Source organism: Chrysochloris asiatica, unplaced genomic scaffold (genome assembly GCF_000296735.1).
Source record: "Chrysochloris asiatica unplaced genomic scaffold, ChrAsi1.0 scaffold00138, whole genome shotgun sequence".
In the NCBI taxonomy this organism is placed as follows: Eukaryota; Metazoa; Chordata; class Mammalia; order Afrosoricida; family Chrysochloridae; genus Chrysochloris; species Chrysochloris asiatica.
The window spans coordinates 8,035,837-8,048,565 of NW_006408656.1; the positions used below are offsets into that span (position 1 = coordinate 8,035,837).

At 38.4% G+C, this 12,729-nt stretch overlaps 1 protein-coding gene across 1 annotated transcript in view; it reads right to left on the bottom strand.

Annotated features, from left to right (window-relative positions):
* Positions 1 to 12,729, bottom strand: part of SPATS2 (spermatogenesis associated, serine-rich 2) — a 93,149-nt gene that overhangs the window by 39,967 nt on the left and 40,453 nt on the right. Inside the window, exons 3-5 of the mRNA XM_006870078.1 lie at positions 8,348 to 8,456; positions 6,639 to 6,688; positions 4,068 to 4,335 (exon numbers count right to left, since the gene is read on the bottom strand). Coding sequence (XP_006870140.1) covers positions 4,068 to 4,335; positions 6,639 to 6,688; positions 8,348 to 8,456 — 427 coding nt within the window. The remainder of the gene's footprint in view (positions 1 to 4,067; positions 4,336 to 6,638; positions 6,689 to 8,347; positions 8,457 to 12,729) is intronic.

Sequence of the window (12,729 nt, forward strand, 5' to 3'; positions counted from 1 at the left end):
ATTCCTCAAAAAAACTAGAAATAGAACCACCATATGAGCTAATGATTCCACACTTGGGTTCAAGTATATATACCCAAGAGACTTGAAAGCAGAGACTCAAAAACAGAAGTGTACACCAATGCTCACTGCAGCACTATTCACAACAGACAAAAGTTGTTGTTAAATGTTGTCGAGTAGGTTCTGACCCATAGTAACCCTGCATAAAGTTTCCAAGGAGCAGCTGGTGAGCTTGAACCACCGACCTTGTAGATCAAACTAACTTTTTAGTCCAGAGCATTAATCCACAGCATCACACCAGGACTCTATATACAAAAGTAAAATAACCTAAATGCTCATTAACAGATGAATGAATACACAAAATGTGGTACATACATACAATGGAATACTACGCAGTAGAAACAAATTCTTGATACATGCTACAAAATGGATGGAGCATGAAGACATTATACTAAACGTAAGTCAAGCGTGAAAGGACAAATATTATATGGCCTCACTTGAATAAAATAACAAGAATAGGCAAATGTACAGAGACCAAAGTTTATTAGTGGTTACAGTTTCAAGTGTGGCACTACAGAATAATCACTGGACTGCTAACCATACGGTCAATGGTTTAAACCCACCAGCTGTACCTTGGAAATCTTATAAGGGGTCACTATGACTCAATGGCACATAACAACAACAGAGGCAGGAGAAGGAGGGTTAAACATTGATAGAAAAATCACACTGATTAAGGGTAGAAGTTCACAGTCAATTACTGTAAATGCTGTCAATACGTTGTATATCTATAAAAAGTTGTACTAGCAAAAGTTGTGATAGATACATTTACAACAATGACTTTAAAAAAAAAAAAAAAGACTAACTGCTGAGGCTGCTTAGGTACAACCAAATACCTCATGGGATTTTTTTTTTTTTCTTTTCAAAAAATTTATTAGACCTTATTGTGTTTAGGTAAAAGTTTATATAACAGATTACTTTTCCATCCAATAGTTTATATACAAAGTTGTTCCTTGATGTTGGCTGTAATCCCTGCAATGTCTCATAATTCTTTCCATTTCCATCCTGGGTTCCTTGTTTCCATTCCTTTAGTTTCTTTGTCCCTTCCTGTCTTCTCATCTTTGATTTTGTGCAAATGCTGCCTTCTTGGCCTTGTGTAGTTGATTTTTCTTGGCCTTGTGTAGTTGATATTTCTCATGGGTGTAAACTGACTACCTTTGAGTTATTGTCTACTATTTGGCTAAAAGGTGATCTCAGTGAGTGGTTTCAGTTCTAAGTTAGAAAGGTCTCCTCATGGGATTTTGTTCCTTATTTTGGAGGATGAGAGTCATCGTTTCAGAGGACAGCCCAGTTAATTGGTTTAATAATACATTTAGTGCTTCTGTTCTATCTCCTGATTCATTGAGTAGTATACCTGGGGTCTTAAAAACTGGCAAATGGTCATCCAAGGCACAATAATTGGTCTCTATTCACCAGAAGCAACAGAGGGAAAAAGAGATATAAGAAGAGGAGGAGGATATGGAATGTGGGGCTACTGCCTCCATGAGCAACTGCTTCCTTTGGCAAGAGACCAGAAGAACTGAATGGTGCCTGGCTACATTACTGAACATTTTGATCACAGATTGTATAAAAGATTCCTTATCAAAAGGGGGGAAATGCAGACCAGAATGTCAAATTCTCTTAGAATCCAGGGTTTCTGGAGTCATGGGGACTGGATGAATCCCTGAAACTACTGCCTTAAGATAATCTTTAACACTTAAACTAAAAATATCCCCTGAAGTCTTCTTAAAACTAAACAATAATTTAGCTTAACTAGTAAAAATTGCCGTCCTTAGTAAGGGAAAAACAGCAATGAAGCAGCAAGCCAAGCCCTACCACATTCAATAGACTTTGTGAACCCAGGGGGAGACCTGGTTGGCCAGCAGTGTGGCAAGACCTGGAGACTCTTGGGCCCAGAGTCAGTGACATAGCCACAGAGGACTAGCGTGGAGAGTGAAGCATCCAGCTGATAAGAAGAGAGGGCATATGCACAAGAACACCCACACTTGCAGATAATACCCAATTAACATGGCTTCAATGGCTGGATGATCAGAACTCAACTAGAAGAAGAAAGAAGAGGAAAAAAAAGAGTAGTCTGATACAATTTGATGAACTTGACCTACACCTATGGATGCAGCAGCTCAAAAGAGGAAACAAATCTTTACAGCGAGGATCATTCCCACCCCCTTGATACACAGAGTAGACAGGGATGGGCAACTTGGACATTGGCTACCCAAAATGGGGGAGCTACAAAGGCAAGAAGTGACTGGCTTACAAGCTTTCAAGAGGGAGCTGAGATCCAGAGGGCACAGAGGAAGGCAGAATCTCCACTGAGTAGTATCCAATCTGTCTAGGTGGGACTGATGAAAGGAGATGGGGATGGCACTCATAGTGAATAACTGCTATCAGGACTGACTGTTAGGGTTGGAAATGTAAAGGTAGACATTTTGTAGCAAAATGAGGGGAGTGGTTGACTTTGCAGTCCATGAGTGGAGGTCCCTGGGACCATCAAGGAAGCAAAGTGGAGTGCGGGACCCTACCCAGAGAAGCAGTGATGCCAGTGGTGGAGGCAGAGATAATGATGTGGAGAGATGGAGCGGCCGGGGACTCTAGACCCAGAGAGGGAGAAGGGCTGTGTGCTGACGACCAGGGGGAAGGCTTGTAGGTTATACCCTTTGGTTGATGATGCATGGAGGGGATTGTAACCATGGCAATGAAACGATATACAATAAGATGAATGTAAAGCTAATGTTCTCCCATGTAAACTATCATATAATTCCTAATAAAACGTTAAAAAAAAAAAAAAATTCTTCCCTGAGCATCATCTTTTTTAAGAACTGCAATCAACTCAACAGCAATGGGTTTGATTTTGGGGTGTCAAAGTGACAATCGCAATTGGAAAGATTATATAGGAACCTCGGGGAGCAGTGAGTTTATGTTAATGGGGAAGGAACAACTCAGAAAAGGAGGGTACAAATGGTTACACATCTTGAAGAATGAAATCAGTGTTGTTGAACTGTACATGTAGAAAAGTAAAGTTACTTTCTTTTTTTTTTTTTTTTTCCCCTGCCTCATATTTGTACAAACAGCACAGGAGGACACCAGCTCCATACAGATGGTAGCCCAAAGGGTCATGCCAATCCCTCTGTCCTCCCAATCCCTCTGTCCTCAGATGGAGAACTCTATTCCATCTTTGTGGGGGCCTGGGCACCTTTGGGAGCCTGAGGTGAGGCCTTGGCTGGGGCTGGAGTTGAAGCCTTGGCTGGGGCTTTAGTTGAGGCCTTGGCTAGAGCTTTAGCTGAGGCCTAGACTGGAGCTTTAGTTGAGACCTTAGTTGAAGCTTCAGCCTTAGTTTTAGCACTGGCCTTGGACTTTGGCTGACAGAGCCTCAGACCCTTGGCAATGTGTGCCCGAGCATGCTTCCCCTGCTTGGGATGGGCAATGTAGGCCTGTCGACTGAGCTTGCGGTTGACACCCGTTGGGATCTTAGGCTTGATCTCCTTGGGCTTTATGAGAGCCTTGATAGCCTTGGCACGTGCATTCATGGCCTTGGCGTTGCTGGCCTGCATCTTCTTCAGGCCCTTCTTGTTGTGCTTCTTGGCAAAGCACATGTTCCTCAGAAACTTGGGGTCCACCCCCTTGAGAGACTCATATCATTGTGATCAGGGTTTCTTGATACCATTTCTGTGCCATTTTCAGGACTGGTTGTGCGTGGTGTGGTTCTTGGACTTGGCCATGTCTGCACTGATGCCCGCAGCTCCCAGCGCACCAGGGACCGGAAGACCCTAAGTTACTTTTATTGTCAGATTTCTAAAAGACTAATTTAGACTAAAATGAACATATATGACAATAGAATGAGAATCATATTTTTCTAGGCCCTTGACAGAAAAGTATGACTTTTTCTCACAGAAGCAACAAAAACTAAAAAAAAAAAAAAAAAAAGACCAACTAGATTTAATTTATTGATAGCTTTCTTACCTAGTTAAAAAAAAATATGATAATGCAAGTTAAAAAGAATCTGCTAATCAACTCACCCGTTCTATCCAGTGCCTGGATATCTGGTGTAGCATTCTCAGGATCCTCTGATTCTCTGGCATCTACTGAAAGTGTCTCCAAACCTTCACTGAGCGACTCCACAGACTCAGTGTCATTGATGGTTCCATTGATATGGTAACCATTAATACCACCTTTCTCTGAGGAAGGTGCAGACTGTTCCTCTTGAATGGAAGCCAACTTACTGGAATCTGGAGTACTGTTACTTGCTTCTGCTGCAGGTTTTGCTTTGCTTTTCTTCTTTTTGTTCTAAGAATTATTAAAGATGTGAAAAAAAAAAGAAAAAAGGAAAGATCCCAATGACACAAAGAAGTAAACTCTACAGACACCCAAAGCAACCAAGGTTATTGATTTCTTACGTGCTCTTCCAGCAACTGAACACATTTTTTAATATATTGATAATAACTATGTATAAAATCTTACACTTTGGATAAATTCAAACACATAAATATGAAAAATGTCTGGAAAAAACTACTGTAAATAAAATCAAAAGATAAATGACAATGTAAAAAATTGTGCAACTTATTTTCAAAAGGAGCTATATATATATATCTACATATACACACACAAAAAAAGTTTAATAAAAAAAATTAAACAGAAAAATGATACAGAATATAAGTATATGGGATGAAGTACAATCTTAGTCTAATAGAAGATACATATATTAAAATTGTACTGCAATATCAGGAGTAGATTAACAAATGTTAAAAAGTTTGACAGTACTGTGGAGTCAAGTGTGGGGTGGAAACAGGTATTCTCATATATTCCTGGAGGGAGTGTAAACTGGTACTCTATAGCAATTTAATAATGCTTACTAATATTACATATGCATATACCTTTTGATCAACAACTCTACTAGGAATTTATCCTACAGAGATACTAACATGTACAAAATGATTTCTATACCAGGTTATTCACTGTATTAACGATATTGCATGTTATTAACGATATTGCATGTTTTGTACATGTTAGTATCTCTGTAGGACAATAGGTTTAAATAACTTTTGGTAGCTTCAAGCAGTAGGATGACCATGCATAAAAAACAACACACAAAAAAATAAAAATAAACAAACCCACAGTTCTCCTGACAATACTGAATTTTATTCCTAAGGCTAGACTGATATGCTCATATTGATTTTTAGGTCCTTTCTAGCAGGAGCATTACTATTTTCCCGTCACTGATATAATCGCACAACTCCAACTTTTCTTTCTCTTCAATATTTTCTCCCAGGTGAAATACTACGATTTCCTATCACTCTCCCATGTATGTAACAATTATCTCAGTAACTGCTCACAGTTATATCTTCATGGACTAATCCTGACAGTTAACTAGACTGAAGTGGGTATTTAGGATTGCCAAACTTTTTTCTTTCTCCAAATTTAAAGAAATTTGTGTGTCTCCAATACACATACACTTTTCCAGCTTCTTGCATTCTTTATATGAAGATCATTAGTAACATATAATCCTGGGTCAATACATTAAGAAACTGTTCTCCAGAGGGCATACAACTTTGTGTGTTAGGGTAAAAACAGTGGGAAGAAGTTAAGCAAACATTCAAAGCTATAGATAGTTATATGAGCATCATGGGAATCTGTAACAGTATTAGGTCTTCCTTGGAAAAAAATCTCAAGCATCATTAGGGCCAAGCCTGGTTTGATCAAGACCTGACAGAACTCCTAATGAAGTGATTTAGAGTTATCAAGGAAGGATTGACTCTAAGATCAAGTGTCTTCTGTCTCCCTAAATTGGAACATCAGACTACTCTGCAAGGTACCTAATAGCTTTAGAAGTAAATCCGTCCTTTAGATTTTAAGTCAAAGCTCATTAATATCAGAACTACAACACAGTGAATAAAGAACAGACCAGGTAACTGAAGTAAGTCCTAAGTATTTTAAAGGATAATGCGCAGAACTGCAACGTCAGTTTGAACCACAGGATCAGTAGTTCAAGCTCACCAGCCACTCCTCAGAAACCCTATACAGGGTCACTATGAGTTGGAATTGACTTAATGACACTTAACAACAACAACGATAGGAATAATGTTGAAAATCACTGGACTACATAATGTTCTCTAGAGTAACTCTCCATTCCTAGACATGTTCTCTTGTTTCACTCTTCCCCATATTAATGAGCCCGCTGCAACTGCATCATGGCAAAGTCATCTGTATCCTGCCTTAAATCACAAAGAAAAGATGGGCACTACTATGTTTCAGTATCAATGAAGTTGTTGTTGTTGTTATGTGCCATGGAGTCTGTTCCGACTCATAGCGACCCTGTACAGGGTTTCCGAGGCTGTAAATCTTTATGGGAGCAGAAAGCCTCATCTTTCTCCCATGGAACAGCTGGTAGTTTCTAACAACTGAGCTTGCGGTTCGCAGCCCGATTAGTAACCACTACGCTACCAGAGCTCCTTATATCAATGAAGTAGATAGACACTTTAAATGGTAACCTGAAGAAATACATATAAATCATTTCTTTCACACATTTTGGTAGAGCCTGAATTTTTTTATAATATAAATATCAACATCATGATTTTAAATTCTATTCTTACCTTTTTCTTGCCTGTTACTGTCCATTCTTTGAGTACTTCACTGGCACTACCTGTAAGAGAAACCAATTGCAGATTTTCTCTTTAACCATAGGTAGGCAGGAATTAGTGCCTCGGCATTTTGTAATGCTGGGGGAGTTCCAAAGCTCCAAACAGGAAATACTAAGGTTCAATTGTCTGAACTAATGTAAGGAGATAATTACACCACAATTACCTTTTGGGATATTTTCCTATTCTGATCTCCCTTCTCCATGTAATTTCCTCAAAGTCTTCCAAAAAAGAGACTAATGGAGCCTGACTATTTTGAAATTTCTTTTATTTATTCATCTTGGACCAGATAAAAGATGACTGATTACACTCACATGTGCCAAGGCCTTCCTCCAGAAGGGTGCACACACTACCTTGGCTAGACTCATATTGTTTTGAAAAGAGGTGCATGTCTTACACTGCCTAAGAGCCAAATACTAATATTTAAAGATAGCAGATAAAGGTAAAGAGAAATCTATGGTGTTTGGACCTGTTTACCCTTGTGTAGGAAGAATTAATCTTACCCAAAAAGAAGACTGTCCTTTGCTCTCACTTCCTGGGAGGTGATCTCTAGGAAAAGTACCTTACCTTTGTTTACCTGATGGCCTTAGACACTGGACAGTGAAAAATGTGATTTATGATGGAGACTTTGGGCTATCCACTTTACTTCTGGAGGGACTGGAGACTAAAGGTCAGCCAGGTGGGCAATATATGGAGCCCTGATAAAAACTTTGGACACCAAGCATCAGGTATGCTTTGTTGGCTGGCAATACTCCGGTGTTTTGAAACACATCGATACCATGACTCCACAAGGAGAGGACATTGGAAGCTCCATGTTTGGGAATTTTCCTGGACTCTGCCCTATTTGTTTCTCCCTTTGGCTGACTTTAATCTGCATCTTTTCACTGAAATAAAATGTAACCATGAGTATAACAGCTTTCTATGAGTCATTCTAGTAAATTATGGAGCCTGACGGTGGTCTTGGGTACTCCTGAACTTGCAACTGGTGTCAGAGTGAAGGTGGTCCTGTGTGGACTGTACTCCTTAAAACTGCAATCTTTTATTGAAAAAATTTTTAAATGGAAACAAAGAGGGTTACTCTGAGGTCATGGTTCAATGGGTAAATTTTACTTTGGATAAAATTTTTCCTCAAACATGGTATGTGCAAAGAAGTTCATAAAACATTTCTTAAATCTATAAACCTGAAGGCTTAACTAGGCCTGCCATTCTTCTGTATCTCAGATAAGAAATCTTAAATCCACACATTAGAGTCACTTGCCAGAGTCAAACTAAATAGTATTAGATCCTAGAAGAGAAATGGAGTCTCTGTATTTGTCATCTGCAGCTGCGCCACAGAATCACTGCTTTGTAAGTAAGCATTAATTCTTATCCAAGCCAATTCCAATCAAGTTTCTGATACCATAGCCACAGGATTTCTTTTTAAATATGATTAGAGAATATTTTTAATAAAAAGATACAGTTTTCTCTTGTCTCTTACTCTGGATAATCTATAGTTTATCAAAGAATTGCTTCTAGGACTGAAAATGTCATAGTATGCTATGCTCCCATGATATCATCTGTGAAACACAGGATTGCTGAATGAATGTTATACAAGTCTGAAATAACTTCTATATGAATAAGTATAAACTTTTCAAAAACAAACAAAAAAACTGAGCCAGGATTACCTTCCATGAATGCTTGTACTGTTTTGTCCACACAATTATCAAAGTGTTGCAAGACCAGGATGATTTCATTGTTGCTCTTATTGGGAACTATTGCACGCACTGCATTTATCTGGAAAAGATGATGGGGTCTCATTTAATTCTAACATCATTAGGTCATTTGGCAGCTGAGGCCTATTATAGAGAATAACAGAAAGAATGACATTCCATTCTTAGTAGTATGTGTCACTCCGTAGTGTCAGTAAGAGTACATACTACCATTTTATTCGGAATAATTAACAGACAAGTGATAAGAACACATGAGAAATTAATTTCACAATGTAGAAAAGCTGAACATTTCTAGAACAGAAAGTATTTAGTAGATCTTATTTCCAGAAAGGGTGATTTAATTCAGGTAAACAAGTATTCATTTAACACCAGCATTCCCTCATTTTTAGAATAATGTAGAAAAAGATGATGAAAACTTTAACGAATCACCAACAATAACTATTAGTTTTTGTAGAGTACTTTTCAAAAGATTTTTCTTTTTTTTGGTCTTTTAACTGTAATAATGTTGTTGTTCACTGAGTTGAATCAATTCTGACTCATAGTGACCATGTATGGGGTTTCTGAGGAGCAGTTGTTGAGTTTGAACCGCCAACCTTGCAATTCAAACTGACCTTGTGGTCCAGTGCTTATCCTGCAGTGTCACACTAGGATTTGCAGAGATAATTTGAATTATTATAAACTATTCCTGAGGAGTATTAGGATATATATAAATAGTATTAGGAGTCCTGGTGAGGTGCTGAGGGTTAATGCACTGGATTGCAAAGTCTGTATGAATCATAAGGTCGGCAGTTCAATCTCATCAGCTGCTCTTTGGAAACCCTATACAGGTTCACTATGAGTCGAACCAATTCAATGGCACTTAACAACAACAATGATGTTGGTGAAGAATATCGAATATACCAGACTGCCAAAAGAACTAACGTATCTGTCTTGGGAGAAATACATCCAGAATCTTCCTTAGAAGCAAAGATAGCAAGATTTTCTCTCACATACTTTAAACATGCTATCAGGTAGGATCAGTACCTAGAGAAGGACAGCATGCTTGGTAAAGTTGAAGGTCAGTGAAAAACACAAAGATCCTCAATGAGAAGGACTGTAACAATGGGCTCAAACATAGCAGGACTAGACAGTGTTTTGTACAAAGGAGATTCAAAAAGTTCAAGGAAAAATTCAATTTTTGAAGCACCCTTATCCATGGGTCATTCTATTGGTGTGTATGTTTTGCTGTGTATATTCTCAACAACATTAACAAAATTAAATAAAAAAAAAAGGCAGTGTAACATTTGTATTAGTTCATCCTTTCCCTGAGGCAAAATATTTTTAGGATCCCAATTTTATGTTAAGATCTCAGCTACAATTGCTCATCTAAGACAAGCCCTGGGCTTCATGGCCCTTATACAGTAAGATCCATTTGTAACTGGGATTAGAAAAACACACAGGATTACCTAGTTCAATCTTACCATGCTGGTTCTTAGTTCCTTTAATATCAGTTTCTTTTAAGTCCCTGGGGACTTCCTTTACTTTTGTTCAGCTATGAATTTAAAATGATGTATGTTATTTTTCATTAATGATGGCAACAGGTTTTTTTTGTTTTCCTACATACTTTATACTAGGAATATTTTTAGGTTACCTAGACAATCATTGGGAGTTTGGTGTAGCCCCTGTAGAATAAACACTGGACCACAAGGTCTGTTTGAATCAAAAGGTCAGCGGTTTAAACTCATTAGCAGTTCCTCGGAAACCCTAATACAGGGGTTACTATGAGTCTGGATCAACTCGACAGCACTTAACAACAACAGGCAACCAAACTGTTCAGAAAGGAAATCCTTTTACAGATGAAGAAACATGGTAAGAAAGGTAAACTGTCTTGGTAATATGCAAAGTTTGTATTAGAACCTACATTAAAAAATACTCTTGTTTCACATCATATATGTTCTTTTTGCTTATTAAACAATGATAAGGTTTAAAAGCAGACAAGTGAGAAGGTATATAGTATAAAGTTCAAAGAAGGCTAATAGTAAATATTAAGATAAGCAAGAAGCTTAGCACTAAGCACTATAAAATATTTAAGAGTCCTTTATTTTTCTTATGTTTCCTTTTTATTGTGAACTCAGTAAAGTTTTCCAGAGCATATCATCATTTTACATTCAACACATCATACACTTTGCTTCAATGTAACATCACTTATCCCACTTGTGATTCTTGTTTCCATTTCTCCTTTCCCAGACCTTCTAAATTTTGTCCTTAGGTAAATTATGCCCTTTTGATCTTAAATGGCTGGCCATCCTATGGTGTATGTAGTTGCCTCCCAATAGACCTATCTATTGCTTAGCTTAAAACTGAGCCACAAGGGTATAGAAGATTCCTTTAAAACATGAAAATATATAACTGAATCAGAAAATTAATATATGTCTAGGATCCCCAAATCAACAATACACCTTTTAAAAAAAGAGAAATAAAATAAAGCACATTGGAAAAGCTTTTGCTATATTATTTTTCTCATTAAGGGCTAAATAAAACCAAAAATAAATTTTCCTTTGGAAGAAAATCAAAACACCTGGTTTTCTTCCAAAGGAACATTACTTGGAAGAACTATTTCTCTTCTTGATCCAGTCTCCTAGACATAAGGATCCTCTTTCAAGTGAATGGGAGGATCTTACTCAGATGGTTCCTTAAAGAATGTGGCCTAATGATATAGATAAAGACTTGGCCAATTCTTGAAATAAATATTAAGATATTAAATTAAATATTAAAACTAAAAATTAAAATACATATTAAGATGGATTGAATTGTGTGTGCCCTCCCTCCCCCCAATATGTCAGTTTAGCTGGGACATGATTCTCAGTGGTTTGACAGTTATGTGATAGTCTCTTAGGATGTAATCTGATGTGATAAACCAGTGAGAAGATTAGGGTGGGATACACTGCTCTTTCACCACTCATTTGTCAGTTTGCCATACTGTGGTGGCTTACATATTGCTCGGAGCTTCAAGCTATGCCACTGGTATTTTAAGTACCAGCAGGGTCACTCATGGTGGACAGGTTTCAGCTTCCAGATTAAGAAAGAAGAGACTAAGGAGGAGGAGAGGTGGACTACTTCTTTAATGATTAGCCACTGAAAACCTTATAAACAGCAGTGAAAAACTGTCAGATATAGTGCTGGAAGATGAAACTATTTTGACTAGCACCAGAATATTGTCAGGTAATAGTATCAGAAGATGAGAACAATTAGGCAGGTTTGCATGGGCTAAGTCGGACACAGGTAAATAATGATGTATGCACAACCTTGGAACAACAGGGCTCTGGGATACAGGGATTAAGACATGGTTGGAATGAGGGAAAAGGGGGAAATAATATTAAGATACTTGGCTGTCTTTTGAATCTTGGTTTCCCTGGCATTACATTATAAAATAGACACTGGAAGGAGAGAGAAAGGAATAGCCAGAAATATCACCATAGAAAGCTTGTAAGTCTGTCTTCTGCCTATAACTGATTGGAATACCTAAAATGGGGTGACAATGTGCCCAGTGAAGGAGGCTTCCTGTGGAGCCTCTGCATTACATAAGACTATAAGTGGAATCCTAAACAGCATGCAGAATCTTCAGAGGTGGGAAATTTCCTCTTGAAAGGATGGGCAGAGCAGCCTGGAGCAGCCAGAAGAACAGAAGATACTAATTGAAAGAAAGAACGACAGGAAAAATACAAAACAATATAGGCAGACTGACTGATTACTATAAGAACAAGCAAGTTGCTCGCCCAGCAGACATCAAGGCAAGTGGTCGGGTCCCCTCCAAGTAAACCCCCTTCCCAAACTAAGACTCAGTGGGAATACATACTCTGATTGGTGACCACGTTCGTCACCGATAAGGGGAAGTGAGGGAAAAACAGCAATGAAGCTTCAAGCTAAGCCCTACAACATTCAATAGACTCCTGTGAACCCGGGTGGACACCTGGTTGACCAACAGTGTGGCAAGACCTGAGGACTCTTGGGCCCAGAGTCAGCGACATAGCCACAGAGGACTAGAGTGGAGAGTGAAACATTCAGCTGATAAGAAGAGAGGGCATATGCACAAAAACACCTACACTTGTAGATAGTACCCACTTGACCTAGCTTCAATGACTGGATGATGAGAGCTCAGCTAGAAGAAGAAAGAAGAGGAAAAAAAAAGGGTAATCTGATATAATTTGATGAACTTGACCTACACCTATAGATGTAGTAGCTCAAAAGAGGGAACAAATCTTTACAGCAAGGATCATTCCCACCCCCGCAATACATAGAGTAAACAAGGATGGGCAACTTGGACCTTGGCTACCCAAAATGGAAGGGCTACAAAGGTA